This window comes from Tenrec ecaudatus, chromosome 3, assembly GCF_050624435.1.
Source record: "Tenrec ecaudatus isolate mTenEca1 chromosome 3, mTenEca1.hap1, whole genome shotgun sequence".
Classification (NCBI taxonomy): Eukaryota; Metazoa; Chordata; class Mammalia; order Afrosoricida; family Tenrecidae; genus Tenrec; species Tenrec ecaudatus.
Genome location: NC_134532.1, coordinates 150,439,542 through 150,456,750, shown reverse-complemented (window position 1 = coordinate 150,456,750; position 17,209 = coordinate 150,439,542). Strand labels below are relative to the sequence as shown.

The 17,209-nt window shown below is 41.4% G+C and overlaps 1 protein-coding gene across 1 annotated transcript in view; it reads left to right on the top strand.

The window, feature by feature from the left end:
* The first annotated feature begins 277 nt into the window (after nucleotides 1-277).
* Nucleotides 278-17,209, top strand: part of MTHFD2L (methylenetetrahydrofolate dehydrogenase (NADP+ dependent) 2 like) — a 145,433-nt gene continuing 128,501 nt past the window's right edge. Inside the window, exons 1-2 of the mRNA XM_075544206.1 lie at nucleotides 278-462; nucleotides 3,027-3,149. Of these exons, the coding sequence (XP_075400321.1) occupies nucleotides 309-462; nucleotides 3,027-3,149 (277 nt within the window). The 5' untranslated portion in view covers nucleotides 278-308. The remainder of the gene's footprint in view (nucleotides 463-3,026; nucleotides 3,150-17,209) is intronic.

Sequence of the window (17,209 nt, the reverse complement as noted above, 5' to 3'; positions counted from 1 at the left end):
ACCACCAATTTGGATCCCTTGTTCTCTTGTCCCTGGGTTTGTTAACACTACTTCCTTTCCCCCACCTCCCCCTCTCCCATGTCCTGCCAGAACTGTTGGTCCCATTGTTTTCTCCTCCAGATTATTCATCCAGCCTATCTTCTGTAGATTGACCTGCGTAAATAATAACATGGACAAAAACAAGACAGAGCTTTGCTCACTCTTGTACCTTAAACATGTGCAGTTGAATAGGCCTTAGTGTCTCTTTAGCAGCCCTGTATTCTTTTGTTTCCCATAGACGTGAAGCCATTGTGATCTCAGGCACTGAAATGGCCAAACAAATCCAGAAAGAAATACAGCAAGGTGTGGACTCATGGATTTCCCTTGGGAACAGAAGGCCTCACCTCAGTATCGTGCTAGTGGGAGACAACCCAGCAAGCCACACCTACGTCAGGAATAAGATAAGGGCTGCCTCCAATGTGGGTGGGTATGCGACTTAATTCACTTTTCCCAAGTGTGTTTTCTGTGTTTACGGTAGGATAATTTCTTTGGCTAACTGTCAAATAAGTGACATCCAAATAACAGATGTTATCATCTTCATAAAAGATTATTGCCAAAGTTTATGTTTATGTCTTACTGTTTTAGAGTTTCTTACAGAAAATATCAAATGTGACCTCAGAGCCTAGCACAGGACATCATCTAAAGGGACCCCCGGTGGTGCAGTGGTGACGCTGGGGCCCTAATCCTCACGCTGGGGTTTAAAACCAGCAGCAGCTCTGAGGGAGAAAGACCAAACGTTCTACTCGTATAAACAGTCCCAGTCTCGGGAGTTCCCTGGGGGTAGCTCAGAGTCAGCATTGACTCGATGGCAGCGCGTTTGGCCTCTGTTCATGGAGCCCTGGGGCACAGTGCTTACACGTTGGACTGCTGGCTGCAGGGTCAGCATTGCAAGACCAGCAGCCATTTTGCAGAAGAAAGACGGAGCTTTCTTCTCCTGTAGAAGTGACGGCCTTGGAAACTCACAAGGCAGTTCTTTCTTGTCCTATAGGGCTTCGCTGAGCCAGAATCGTCTTGCTGGCAGTATGTTTAGTTTTTTTGGTCTTTATTATATTTATTTTCATCGAACAATAAATGTGGTCTAGTTGGTTCAATAGAACTTGGCCTTTAAGTGGTGATTATTTTTATCGAAGTTTTGAAATCTAATAAAAATTGTTGTTGCCTGTCTGTGAGTCAGCTGTCAAATCACAGTGACCTGATACACAATGGAACACAGAACTGCCAAGTCAATTCCACCTCCATGTTTGGGTATGAACTGAACATTGGACATAGTTCCATTGTGATCCATTACCCAATGGGTTTATTTGTGAGAATAAGATCCCACTGGTTTATTTGTCAGCAGTACACCATCTTTCTTCCTGGTCCTTCTTAGTCTGGAAGCTCCAATGGACCCACTCAGCATCACAGTGATGCTGGTTGCTCAGGCCACCACTGACTGATGGGTACTGGCCATGCCTGAGGCTCATTTGCCAGAACTAGAACCCTCCTCTCCCACATGGAAGGTGAGAATTCTACCATGAATCATCAAGGTCCCTGTCTGGTAGCAGTTGTCAAATCAATTTCAACTCAGCAACCGCATGTGAAAGAGTACATATCACCAAGAAAAGTCTAATTTGTCATATGAATCATGAGAAAACATCTCTAGTATTTGTAAAATATTTCCTGATGGTTGCAGCAGTACATTGACAGGCAGCGCTCAGAAGTTCAGGCCAGATTCAAAGGAGGACGGAGGATAAGGAATATCATTGCTGATGTCAGATGGATCTTGGCTCAAAGCAGAGAATACTAGAAAGATAGTTACTTGTGTTTCATTGACTATGCAAAGGCATTCAACTGTGTTGACCATGATAAACTATCAATAACCTTAAGAAGAATGGGAATTCCAGAAGACTCCATTGTGCTCATTTGGAACTTGTACATGGATCAACAGGCAGCTGTGGAAACAGAACAAGGGAATACTGCATGGTTTAAAACCAGCACAGGTGTGCATCAGAGTTGTATTCTCTCACCATGTTGATTCAACCTGTATGCTGAGCAAATAATTAGAGAAGCTGGGTGATACGAAGAGGAATGTGACATCAGGATTGGAGGATGGCTTAGTAACAACCTGAGGTATGCAGGTGACACATCTTTGCTTGCTGAGAGTGAGGAGGACATGAGGGTCTTGCAGATGAAGATCAAGGGTTGCGGCATTTAGTATGGATTTGGACTCAATGTAAAGAAGACCAAAAGCCTCACACCCGGACCTACAGGTAATATCATGATGAATGAAGAAAATGATTTCCTCTTGCTGGGATCCCTCGTCATTGCTGGCGGAAGCTGTCATAGAGAGATCAAGATCAAGAGAGGCATTGCATTAAGTAAATCTGCTGCACAGACTCTTCAGAGTAATGACAACAAGGAAGTTATGCGCGCATTAAAATGCACCTGACCAAAGCTATGATGTTTTCAGTCATCTCCTAGGGATGTGAACATTGAATAAGGAAACCCAAAGAAGAATTGATGCATTTGAATTATGGTGCTGGGGAAGACTACGGAAACTAGGGGACTGTTAATAGGATAAACAAATCAGTAAGGGAAGAAGTACAGGCAGAGTGCTCCTTAGAGGAAGGATGGAAAGGCATTATCTTACATACTTTAGACATGTTTGTCAGGGGAGCAGTCGCTGGAGAAGGACATCATGCTTGATATAGTAAAGGGGCCCAAAGAAGCGGAAGACCCCCCCGCCCTCCCATGAGATGAATTGACACAGTGGCTGAAACAATGGGCTCAGGCATAGGAGCGCATGTGAACATGGTTCAGGAGTGGCCAGGGTTTTCCTCTGTTGTGCACATGGTCACTATGAGTCGGAACCAACGTGGTGGCACCTAACAACAGCAGCAACCACCACCACCACTCCTGATGGTGATTTGAGCACCATCTTCAACACAAACAACAATGCAAGTAATGGGTCTTTGCTAATAAAATTACCTTCTCTTATTTTCTTCCAGGTATCTGCAGTGAGATCATTCTAAAACCTCAGACTGTTTCTCAGGAAGAACTGTTGGATATCGTGGATCAGTTGAATGTGGACCCAAGAGTTAGTGGTATATTGGTTCAGTTACCACTGCCAGGTACGTAAGGCTGCTTTATGATATGTGTGGGTTTGGCTTGGAGAAGCGACATCTTTTAAGACAATATTTGCAGATACTGAAAGTAATTTATGAGATATCTTTAGAAGGTGACTGACTACAATATTAACATGTAGTAATTGTCGGTTTCTGAAACGACATAAGCTCACAGTGACTGAAAATTTGCAAGAAGAATGTAGGCATCAGTAATACAGGCAGCCGTCACTTTCATAGCAGTGCGGGGCCATAGGAAACACCATGGGAAATGACTTCAGAAAACATGACCTATAAAACAATTTCCCCAAGCATGAAAGCCTGTCATTATTAGACGTACGTGTATAGGACAATGCAAAGCAATGAAAAGCTGACATTTACCCCACACACTGTAATTTAAAACATTATAGAACTTGAGAACGAGAATGCTTTATTTCCTCGTAAAAGCTAAGCCCGAATCGTCAGAACAGTCCTTGCCCTGTGATCACAACTTAAGGAGGCAGAGAGCAAGCACCCTTTCTGTGCCTTTCTGCGTGTGAATCTGATGCCCGCACGTTGTTGTTTGCACTTTCAAAGTTGTGAACTATCCCTGAGAGTCCCTTTAATATGTAGTCTAGTTGCGCCCATCACTTCCTCTGAGACATTTTCGTCCCAACAACTCTCATTTATACTGGTAAGTTGACTTTTTCTTGTTATATTATTAGAGCTTATCGATGGCCAAATTGTTCACAGTTCCAGCTGTTTCTCCTATAACATTTACATACACCCCCCGGGTTCCCCTTGCATTCCATTCCTGACCGTCTTTAAGTCAGATGTGTGTGGTTGATGGCTAACATCAGTTAGTCAAATGCTTGTCTTTTTATTTGCATATTATGTAACTTTCCATGCATAAAAATAATAAAGAAACACTACCAGATACACGAAAATATCTTTAACATAATAATAATAATAATAATAATAATAATATTGTTTGATACATGTAGCCAAGTACTGACTATTTGCCATTATGGACCATTATTTGAAGCTTTGATTTTTAATATTATAGGGTTTTTTATCTGTATGAATTGAATAACACGTCCAGTGGCCAATTACCGACAGATTTTGAAAGAATGTCAAGATTGATCACTGATTATGAGGGGTAGTGTGTTACTTTTGTAGGGATTTGTGGAGTAATGACTCAGCCATGAAGATTGCAACTTAGATGGTTAGAGTTAATATACCACAGTAGCAGCCACTTGCGCTGTGCTGCTGAAAGACTGGTGCGATTTAACTAAGCCAGAATAACTGAGATTTTGCCAATCAGAGGACTGTGCAAAGTGAACTTTCCCTACATAGATTACTGTGGGTTGATACAATTTTTAGTCCTGTGAAGCTCTGAAAGAGCCCTGGTGGTGCTGTCAAGTAAGCTTTGAACCACTCACCCCAAGGTTGGCAGCTCAAAGCCACCACAAGCTCTTTGGGCGAAAGATGAGCTGTCTGCTCCCACAATGGCATACAGCTTTGGGAGTCCCAGGAAGAGTTGCTGTGAGTCAGAATCGAACCCATGGCAAGGAGACTCTGGGTAACCTTAGACCAGAGAGTAGAGCTGTTGGTGTTACTTCTGGGGACCTTTCTTCAGTATTCCACATTTTATCTGATAATGTAACTTCATATTCTGCTAGGGTTCTTGTGCTGCTTAACTACACCGAGACCACACATTTCGAACTCTTTGTCTTTGATATAGCTGCATAGTGCCCCAGGTCACAAAGCTGAAAATACCTTAGACATTGTCAAGATTTTCTGCTGAGAGAAATGCTTCTGATAGATAAGTCCACTGAGAGCTCCATCGTGCTTAACGTACTGCACACTGGCTGGACTCAGAGCCAGGAATGAAATCCAGCACAGACATTTTTAAACAATAGGAAATTGAGGTAATCTTTCAAAATATTTGTATATCATTTTATTAGGGGTTCATACAGCTCTGATCACAATCCATACATACATCAATTGTGTCGAGCACATTTTTACATATATTGCCCTCATCATTCTCAAAACACCTGCTTTCTACTTGAGCCCTTGGTATCAGCTCCTCATTTTTCCCCTCCCCCCGCTCTCCCCTTCCTCCTTGATAATTTATAAATTATTATTATTTTGTCATATGTTACACACCATGCAATGTCTCTCCTCACTCACTTCTCCTTTGTCCGTCCCCCAGGGAGGAGGTTATATGTAGACCTTGTAATCTGTTCCCCTTTCTCCCTCACTTTCCCTTCACCCTCCTGATATCACCACTCTCACCACTGGTCCTGAGGGGTTCATCTGTCCTGTATTCCTTGTATTTCCAGTTCCAATCTGTGTCAGTGTACATCCTCTGGTCTAGCCAGATATGTAAGATAGAATTGGGATCATGATAGTTGAGGGGAGGAGGCATTCAAGAACTAGAGGAAAATTGTATATGTCATAATTGCTACACTGCCCTGACTGGCTCGTCTTCTTCCCACAGCCCTTCTGCAAGGGATGTCCAATTTCCCACAGATGGGCCCTGGGTCCTCACTCCACACTCTCCCTCATTCACAATGCTATGATTTTTTTTTTTCGGTCTTTGATGCCTGATACCTGATCCCTTCGATGCCTCCTGATCATACAGACTGGTGTTCTTCTTCCATGTGTGCTTTGTTGTTTCTCAGTTAGATGGCTCCTTGTTTATCTTCCAGCTTACAGGACCCCAGATTCTATATCTTTTGACAGCCAGGCACCGTCAGCTTTCTTCACCACCTTTTCTTATGCACCCACTTTGCCGTCAGCATTCGTGTCAGGGTAGGCTGGTGTGCTCCTTCTATGTGGGCTTTGTTGTTTCTTAGCCAGATGGCTGCCTGTTTATCTTCAAGCCTTTAAGACCCCATATGCTAGATCATTTGATAGCCGGGCACCATCAGCTTTTTTCACTACTTTTGCTTATGCACCCACTTTGTCCTCAGTGATAGAGTCGGGACAGGCTGGTGTGCTTCTTCCATGTGGGTTTTCTTGTTTCTCAGCTAGATGACTGCTTGTTTATCTTCAGGTCTTTAAGACTTCAGAAGCTATATTTTTTGGTAGCTGGGCACCATCAGCTTTCTTCACCACATTTGCTTGTGCACCCATTGTCTTCAGCAATCCTGCCAGGAAGGTGAGTATCGCAGACTGCCAGATTGTTAGAACAAAGTGTTCTTGTGTTGAGGGAGTACTTGAGCAGGGGCCCACTGTACATCTGTTTTCTTATTAATGCTCTTGGCTATTTCTTTCGATGTACATAAATGTTTTATCTGTAGTATATCCTACTAGTCAATTTGTGCCTCCTCTGTGTTGGTGTCCTTCCTAATTTCCGATAGCCTATGTAATCCCTGTGCCAAGGTTCTCAGGTTTGTTCCAATTCCCTCATTGATGGCCCTAATAGTTTGGGGTTTTACCTCAAGGTCTGTGATCCACCTTGAGTTTATTTTTGTGCATGGAATGAGGTAAGGATCTTGCTTCATTTTTCTGCAGCTACATATCCATTTTTCTCCAGCTCCACAAATTGAAGATGGCATCTGTTTCCCATTTGATATTTTTGAGCCCCTTATCAAAGATCAATTGTCTGTATGCAGATGATTTTATTTCTGGGTTTTCAATCCTTTTCCATTGGTCTGAATATCTATCGTTATACCAGTACCACGCTATTTCGACCACTGTGGCTGTGTAGTAGGTGCTAAAGTCGGGTAAATCAAGCCCTCTCACTTTGTCCTTCTTCTTGAGGAGTTCTCTGCTAATTCTTGGTTTCTTCCTTCTCCATATGAAGTTGGTAATCTGTTTTTCCAGCTCTTTGAAGAAAGATGCTGGAATTTGGATCGGGATAGCATTGAACTTATATATAGTGCCTTGGGTAGAATTGACATCTTTACAATATTGAGCCTACCAACCCATGAGCCAGTTCTATCTTGGGGTCTGTTTTCCCTTTGATGGTCTCTGGGTGGAGTTCTTCTGTGTGGTGGTCTCTTGCACGTGCTTGGTGAGAGTTGTTCTGCCCACACAGGGTCAGTGAGGATCTTTTGTAGTGATGGGTTCCTTTTAGCATATTCTTTGAGGCTTTCCTTGTCCAGGAACACTCTCACTTCTCCATCAATTTTGATAAATAATTTGGCTGGATAGAATATTCTTGGGTTTGCATTATTTTCCTGCAGTTTTTGGAATATGCTGCTCCGCTGTCTCCTCTTCTTCATAGTGTTTGCTGATAGGTCTGAGCATATTCTTATCTGCTTGTGTTCATATGTGGGTTCCCATTTTTCCCTAACTGCTCTCATTATTTTCTCCTTTTTCTCATAGTTGGATAGTTTAACAACTATATTTCTTGGAGACCTTTCTTGGAATTCAATCTATCTGGCATTCTTTCGGCCTCTTGGATAGTTGCCTGGTTTTCATTCATTAAGTTAAGGAAGTTTTCCTCCAAAAATTCCATCACTATTTTGGATATTTGTTTCCTTGATGTGCATTCCTCCAGCAAGCCAATAATTCTGATGTTGTTCCTTCTCATAGCGTCAGACATAGCTCTGGGGTTTTCTTCAGCTTCTCTGTTAGACTTTTCCTCACGTTTATTAATTTCTGCTTGCGAATTCTCTAGGTCACTGGTGCGGTTCTCTGCCTCCTCCATTCTCTGGGTGAAGTCTGTGAGTGTGCTGTTAGCTTTTGTTATCTCGCTCCTTATCGCCTGTATTTCCCTTTGGCGCATGTCCTTTATTTCGTCTATCATTTCATCCTTTTTCTGTAATGCTTCCCTCATGTCCGGAATGGCTCCACACAGCATTCTGTCTTTCAAAATATTTTACAGTGTATGTGAACCTAGTCTTTGGCTCACTAAGAACAAGGCTTTTCTTCTCTTCAAAGTTTTTTTTTTCAAAGTTCTTCCGCTTTCATTTCTACTGCACTGAAAGGTCTGTATGAAGCATGTCACACATTTCAAAATCGTTTTACTATATTTAGCATGCCTTTTTAAAATGTCTGTTTTAGAAGATTTACCCCTGTATGGGCAACATAAACCCAATGACACTCTGGGTTAGACATCGGCCTGCTAATCAGTCATTCCACGGCAGATCGGTGAGGCTGCCTGGCCCTGTCATTTTGGCAAACAGACAGATAGGGCCATTCTGAGTTGGCATCAACTTAAAGGGGTAGGTTTTTGGATTTATGGGATACTTGAGAAGTATGGTTGGTTGCTAACTGAAAGGGCGACAGGTCAAATCCATATAGTGGGTCCACAGAAGAAAAGACAAGGAAATGAGTTCCGTTAAAGATTACAACTAGAAACCCCATAGGGCAGTTTTACTGTCTATAGCAGCGGTTCTCAACCTGTGGGTCGCAACCCCTTTGGGGGTCAAACTACCCTTTCACAGGTCACCCGATTCATAACAGTAGCAAACTTACAGTTATGAAGCAGCAACAAAAATAATTGCGTGGTTGGGGGGAGCACCACAACATGAGGAACTGTATGAAAGTGTTGCGGCATGAGGAAGGTTGAGAACCACTGGCCTGCAGGGTCTCAAGGAAAACTATGCCATGGCTCCCATCACAAGGACATTCCTCATTTGGTGCATTTAGTAGCAGTTTGCCACTAGATGGCACTGGTGATCCATATGTACTAGCCACTGCCATTGAATGAATCTGCTTGAGATACATGCAATAGGATTTCTGAGGCTGTGCATTTGTAGCCTTCTCACTCTACTGCGGAGCAGGTTGATTTTAAAGCTTTGAGAAAGTTCAATTGCCTACTACTTGAAAATTCAATAATATATCAAATATTACTGACTAACATTTATTACATTAAACATGTATTATGTGTCGGATACTTTACATATTTAAAAATAGGTTTATTGGCCTATAATTCATGTGTCCAACTATTCAATAGTTCCTTTATATTGAGAAGAGTTATGAAATAATGACCATACTCAATTTTAGAACCTTTTCTTCTCTCTCATGCTCATTGTTGTTGGCTCCTCATTTGCCCCCAGCCTCTCTGCCACACTCATAGGTAATGATTAACCCAGGTACTGTGTCTATCGGTTTAGCTATCCTGGGTTTCCTATACAGAAAAGCATCCAATACAAAGACAAAACAACAACAAGGGAAAAAAACCCAAGACCAATGACAATTATGGCAATGAAATTAAAGAGCCAAAAATCAGTTTCTGTTGAGTTTATTCTGACTCACAGCAACACCGGATGTTTTAGAAGAAGTTGGAGCTCCAGAGCCTGTTCATAGCCTTAGCTGAGGTGAGGTAAAGACAGAGATTAGCTATCCTATGCCTCCTGAGGAGCCTACTTTATGTTTTACATTGTATGTTGGGTTTTATTTATAGCAGAAGATGCCATTTAGAGGTGAATTATACATGGCTTGAGTTTATAGTCAAAATTTACTATTTATTGTTAATGTGATGAATGATAGTCCTCAATGTAAAAAGATAGTTGATAATGCACCTTGTATCCAACTGCTTTGAGATATACATGTTTTGGTTACATTACCTGTCGTGTAAGATAAAGCCTTTCATTTACCTGTATTGTGTTATAAGATTGCGTGTGTTGTTGTGGTTGCTCTTCTGCATCCTAGTGACCTTATGTGTAGCTGATCAAAATGCTGCCAATCGTGCATCGTCTTCATGCCAGTATGTGTGTTTGAACTCACTGTTCCAGCCTTTGAACCAGTGCATCTCACTGAGGGTCTTTCTTCCTCTTTTTCACTGACTGCCTGCTTTATGAAGCACATGATCCTTCTCCAGGGAATGATCCCGCATGGTAATATGTCCAGTGTATGTGGTACAAAATCTCTCCATCCATGCTTTATAGGAGCGTGCTGACTGCACTTCTTCCAAGGCAGATGTGTTTGCTTTTCTTGAATCTGTGGTGTATTCTACATTCTCTGCCAAGACCATAATTCAAACCTATCTTTTCATCTTCAGTCTTTCTTATTAATTGTGCAGCTTCTGCATCCATATGAAGCAATCAGAAATGTCATAACTTATACATGGTCAAGAGCCTTGGTGGCCTAGGAGGTGTATGTTGGTCTCTAACCCATAAGGTGCGGGACAAAGAAAGGCTTTCTGTCCCCAAACACATAGGGAATTTCTACTCTGTCCAATACAGACACTGGGAGTCAGAAAGGACCGTGACATTGAGTGCCAGATGTCCATGGCTTGGGTTTATGGTCTAGATTTACTATTTACTGACTGTTACTTAGTAACTTTGATGAATGTAATAGTCCTCATTGTAAAAAGGGTGGTTGAAAATACACGTTTTATCCAACTGATTTGAGACATAAATTTGTTGGTTACATCACCAGCAGATAAAGCCATTGTGGCCACTGTTGCGAGTCCTAGTGACTCATTGAGTTTGGGAGGGTCATCAAAGATATGTGTTGGCCTGTAACAATTTAAATGAGATTTGTACAGTGCAATACATCACATTGATTCTTGACTCCCGTTTGTGGTCTCCTTAGCCCATTGCCATCAGGTCCATTCTGACTTGTGTGGTTGTCTCTGCCGGGCACCTCCATGCTGACGCCGACTCCTAGCCACCCTATGGTCCTGTGCCGTCCTCACAGTGATGGCCTCTGGAGCCCTGGAGGCACAGAAACTGAGTGCTGGACTGCCCACTGTAAGGATGGGTTCCATAGGAGAAAGGGTCTGGCCTTCTGCTCCCACAGAGATTGAAAACCCAAATCATCGCTGCCAAGCTGATTCCCACTCATACTTGATTTGAAGGACAGAGCAGTAATGTTCCAAAGCTTTACATTCTACGAGAAGCCGGCTGCACATCTTTCTTCTTTGAAGCAGCTGGTAGGTTTGAACCACTGACCTTTCGGTTAGCAGCCGAACATTATGCCTACTGAACCACCGGTGCCCCTCTCCCCTAAAGAAGATGATAGCTGAGGAAACTCCATGGAACATCTCCACCCTGTCCTCCCGAGCCACTAAGAATCAGAATCACACTGCCACAACCTCCGTGCCAACGAAAGGAATGAAAAGTTTGTTATAATCTTGGTACAATCTTGGAGCTCACTGGGAGTTTGCTATCAATTTTTGTTGTATTATGGGACCCAAATTCCTTGAAGTATCTGTGGCTTTTCATAGACTGTGAGGATATACGAATGATCCAAAAGAAAAGCATGTCTTCTAAGGACTTGGGGCATAACACCTCTATCCTGGCCTGAATCAGATTCTCTCCTTTCTGATGAACCTCACCTGTTTATGAACAGCCATCTATATAAAAAAATGGAAAATAACGCAATGGAAATCATTTTTAAAGCAGATGATTTTGAAAGAAACAGGCTATTTTCTCCCTATATATACTCGTATCTAAGCTGAGTTTTCCAGCGCATTTTAATGCAGTTTTTGTGGTAAAATTAGGTGCCTCGGCTGATATTGTGTCAGCTTATTTGAGTATATAGGTAATCATTTTATTGGGAGCTCTTACAGTTATTATAAGAATCCATAATTATATCAAGCATAATTATACAATTGCTGCTACCCTCAATTTCAAAACATTTTCTAAAAGAGACATCAATTAAATGTGTACTGAAGACTCTGTAGCACACCCTCAGCCTTGGGGTCTTTACATGTATCAGGACCATACTGGAGCTTCATCTGGAGACGGAAGTGGCTCCTAACCCCAATAGATCTGTTCTATCCTCTGAAATTTATCAACTACTAAGCCCCCCCCCTAAAAAAAAACCCCCCAAACAAACCCCTAAATCAAACACGTTGCTATCAAGTGAATCAACTCATGGTGACCCGATGTGTTACGGAGTACAATTGCTCTGTAGGGTTTTCTTGGCTAGAATTTGTCAACCCCCCCCCGCCCCCCAAAAATCCCTACATCAAACACGTTGCTATCCAGGGACTCACAGGTCGTGGTGACCCGATCCGTTGTGGAGAACAGCTGCTCTAGCGTCTTCTTGGCTCGAAGATTAGTGGAAGCATGGCGCCAGATCTGAACCTGTGGCGGCGCTGAGGTTTGAATGGCCAGTCTTTAGATTCTCTAGCAAAATGCCTTCGCACCACCCAAGAACTTTTTATTTACATACAAAGACTTGTATGATCATAGGAGCTCTATTAATAAGAGCCCCAAATGGGAAACCCAAGGATCTGTCAATAGGCGGATGGATACAAACACAGTGGTGCATGCATGCAAGGGAATACTACTGAGTAATGAACAGGAATGAACCGTTTGTACACTTACAGAAAAGAGGAATCTCAAAATAACTCTGCTGAGCAGAGGGGTCCAAATAAGAGAAGAACTCCACTAGTGCATAAATATAAAATGTTAAGAAATGCAAACTGATGTATTGTGATGACGATGGAGGTTATAGGTGGTTGGAGGCCAGGGGCGGCGGTGGGGGAAGGCTGGAAAGGAGGACAAGAAAGGATTGGCAAGGGGCATGAGAAACTTTTTCAGGGTGAAGGATGTTATGATTATTATCTTGATTGTGATGCTTTCCTATGACAAACCGCAAATTGTACACTGCAAATATTATACAATAGAAGTATTGTAAAAACCTCACATCTTCTAGGAATATAAATAAGTGCAATAAACTACAAACAGGAAGTCAACAGAATTATAAGGACAGGATTCCAGATGAAGTTCCCAGGGGCAGGAAAAGAGAAAGGACAATTTAGTCAAACGTAGAATCATTGTCAAGGCTGTTACTTTTGGTTTGGGCGATGGATTTGCATATGCTCGGTATATTGTTAAAAATAACTAATAAATTGGTTTAAATTGGTTGTTTTTGACCGACTATTGAGATTGTTATAAGCAGTGAATTATGATTCATCTAATTTATGTATTCGGGGTCAATTCAAAGAAAAAAACTTTCCTGTAGATTTTGAACAAAATATTTTTTCAGATCTTTTTTTTTGGTATAATTCAGTGCTCACATGGAAACAAAACCATCTGCACAATCTCATTTATGTATCTTTGTTTTTAAAAAATTCACCTCGATAACATTTTATCAAAGAACTTTGAGCAAGGAAGACAATGGAAGACAACTCGGAGGCATGTGGAGGTCAGCCACAGGATGGCAGTATTGAACAAACTAGGGCTTGTGTGTTTTTTAAAGTTGGTTGTGGCGGAAGTGTTGGACCGCCAATCACAAATGCTGTGGCTCAAACCCACCAGCCACTCAGGATAGAAAGATGAAGCTATCTCTTCCTGCCGAGATTTACAGCAGATCCTATGTAGGGGTTCTTTGATTTGGAAACACTTGGCAGTGGACTTGGTTTTTATAGGGTTTATGTGATGTGTGACTGATTGGTCCCTGTAACCATTTGTGATTCTGTCCACTCACACCCAGAGGAAGACCATGCCCAGAGACTTTTAGCCACCTGAATCTGTAGAACCACACCTACTTGATTAGCTTCTGTCGCTATAGGTTACAAAGTCTAAAAATGATGACTTGCTTCTCATTATCTATTCAAATTTGGAAATTTAGAACAAGGGGATTTGTTTATTTTTCTGCTTGCTTTTATTCTTCTTCATGATGTCATTATCTATTATTGAGGGGATCCTACCTGAAAAGGTAACAAAGAATTTACCAGAAAGGGATTTAAAAATCTTGGAAGAGATAGCGTCTACATTTATCAAATACCAAAACCTGCTGACCTTGGGGGTTAGCAGTACAACTTGTAACACACTATGCCACCGGGGAATCTTGTGTCTAACCTTAGGAAGTTTTAATAGCAAGAGGGAGCACACTGGCACCCCATAGTAAAATCAACCAGTAGAAACACAGTTTTAGGCAATTTTAACAAACTGTTTTTTAATTTCCATTTTAATCCTTGTTGGAACATGCACTCTTGAAACTACTATGGTATCTCCACAACAAACATGCACATAAACACATACCTAGTGCTTTCCTTCCGTGCTGTCCTCTCCCTATTCAATTTCCCACCGGCCTCTGCATTGTACAGCCTCTTCACACCTTGATTCAGTGTGTGTTTAATGAACCTTTTCTCTGAGCCAGACACTACAGGTCTTAGAGTTTTCAGAGATGACTAAGATCTGACCTTTACTGAGTGGGTTCATTTTGGCTATGGGGGAAATACAAGCCTTAAAAATTATAGTATATATAAGTAATAGGTGCCACAAAGTAATAAAAGTGCTGTGGGAGATTTTTATGCACTAGAACACTTGGGACATATATATTTCAATGCATATAATTTTACATAAAGTCATAAATATTGAACTACAGTTAATGATATTCATGTTCAATTTTCAAACTGAAGAAGCAGACAGGCAGATAGGAATCCTAAAATGGGAGATTCCAGGGATTCTCCTTCACCAAGAAGGTAACATCTGTGTTGAGCGCTCAGTTTTAGTGAAATAGATTTAAGGGACACATGGAGTTTTCTCTCAGAGGAAGCATCATATGGAAAGTTTTGTAGTGAGAAGGCAGAATTAACTCACAAAAGAAGAAAACTTCAGGAAAGTTGAAGATTTATTGGCAAATGACAAGAGGCAAATTAAGTAATGATTAGGTTATAAATGGTCTTATTTACAATACTCAGGAATTTGGACATTATGTTCTAGAATGCGGTCGGCGTAGGCAGAGAAGTGATCTACCCATGCTAGGACATCATGAAGGTGATCTTTGAGCAAAGGTTGGAAGCAGGTAGAAAAACAAACTATTTAAGGATCAACTTCCCAGCATGAGGACCAGAAGGGTGAAGACTGGGATGAGAGTGTTTCTGGTGTTTCACATTTTATAATTTACAGTCCTGGGACCACACATGCTGGTGTGTTCTTCACGTGGAATTAGTTGACACTTCATTTAGATGGCTGCTTGTTTGAAGGCAAGCCTTTTAGACTCCAGGTGCTGTTTTCTCTGATCCAGGCATTGTATGTAGGCTTTGCTATAGCATTCATGTTGTCAGTTATCCCTCCATAATGGTGAGTATCAAGTGCGGCCATTTCATAAGAACTAGTTCTTAGATTGGGGAAAGAATTAAGTGTAAGCCCCAAATCCATTCGAAATCTAGGGTTTCTCTTTGTCCCTGGCTCACTTTAGAGACATCGTCATTTTATGACAGAGAACATCATAACTCGTCCCCTGGGGCATATGGTAATTCTTTTGGTAGTCTCATTAATTTAGTCAATAGGATAGAATTTAAAGTACCGTTGAGGAAAGGAAATTATAGAAATATAGGGTAGCTTTTCAGACTGAATACATGAATTATTGACTTGTATAGAGTAAACTCTTAAATAATTGGGCACAAAAAATGGTCACGATGATAGGGTAAAACTTTCAATAACACTCATTCACAAAGGCAGAGTCATGCCTACAGGAATAATGTCATAAGAAAGCAAGGAGAGCATTAAAACAGTAAATATATGGTAGTTCCAGTCCACCATTCATTGTGCCATCCCCAAAGTAAGAGATCTGCACCAAAGTCCCACTACCACTAGTTCCATAACCTTGAGACAGCAGTCGTCTGCTTCTCATACCAGGGCCTTTCTGCTGTAAATCCAAGAGAGTACGCCCGTTCCATGTGAGTTTTAGGAAAAGCCCAGCTCATTTGGCAGGGTTTCCACACTGAATCCCTTTGGTGTGGCTTATGAAAGACGTTGTGTACCTCAAAAGGACAGAGTCTAAAGTACCAGTAGCACACAGCCTGGGTCCCCAATGGTTGAATAGAAAGTGGGTCGAAAATATCTAAATCAGACACATAATACTGGGAGTATTCTCTCTTTGGGTTCTATATAAATATTGTTAAGCATTTTTGTTCCCCAGTGGGAAGTTATTCCATCTGGTTTATACACCAACAGATATAATTGCCTTCTCTGAGACATATATGCACCCCTCCCCCCATCTTGACTCGAATGCCCAGGAATCACTCTTGTGAGAGTTTCTGTTGATTTGGTGTGATCTTACATTACATTATATGGTAGCAACAGAATGGTCTTCTCCCTCTCCTCACATCTTGAGGAACTGACCCCAGATGAAGTCTCCTCCATTGAAGTGGCTTTTAAGATGTATGCATAAAAGGGGTCAGTCTACTTGATGGCAGCTAACAACAACAATAAAAGGGTGGTATGTGGTCCAGGGGCACTAGGCAGCTCTCTTCCTCATTGCTTGGGAGACTAGAGTAGATTACATGGCCTGAGAGCAGAATCTTTCCTTCATCTTGGTTTTGTCCTTATAGTAGTGGACTCATACAATAAGAATCTCTTTTTGATTGACTAACACCATTATGGTTTCCAGGACCATCCATGTCATGAAGTGTTTCTTTGCTGTTTTTTTCAGGGCTGCATAGTACTCCACTGTGTGTATGTACCATAGTTTCTTAACCTATTTTTCTACTGATGAGCATTTGGGCTGTTTCCAGCTTTTTGATATTATGACCTGCCTTGCAATGAACATGGAAGAACACATATCTGTTCCTGTTCTGTATCTTACGTCTTAGGGAGTATAGGCTCAGAAAATGGGCGTGGTATGAGTCATGTTTCGTTCTTCTGCAGATGGAAATCCAATTTTTCCAACATCATTTGATAAAGAGGGTATCCTTTTCCCATTTAATGTTTTTTTAAAATAAGCTGCCTTTAGGTGAATGCTTCTATTTCTGGGTTTTCTATCCTGTTTCATTGGTCCATGCATCTCTCGTTATATCGGAACCAGACTGTTTTGACTAATGTAGTGTGTAATAGGTTTTGAGGTCAGGTAGTGCAAAGTCTCCTACTTTGTTCTTCTTCTTGAGAATTCTTTGCTTATTCCTTCTGCATACGGAGTTGGTAATTAGTTTTTCCATTTCTTTAAAGAATGACGGGCTTCGCATGAGAATTGCCTTGTATTTATAGACTGCTTAAGTAACATTGACATTTTTACAATATTAGATCCTCTTATCTTTGAACACTGGATAGTATTCTGTTTGGAGTGCTCTCTTAAAGTAATATTTTGTAGTTTTCTTTGGACAGGTATTTTAATTTTGTGGTTAGTTTATTCCTAAGTATTTCATCTTTCATATAGCTATAGAGTTTGGTAGCTGCATTGGTTGCTTGATGTCTTTTCAGAGCTTTCTTCCTTAGCATATAGGAAGC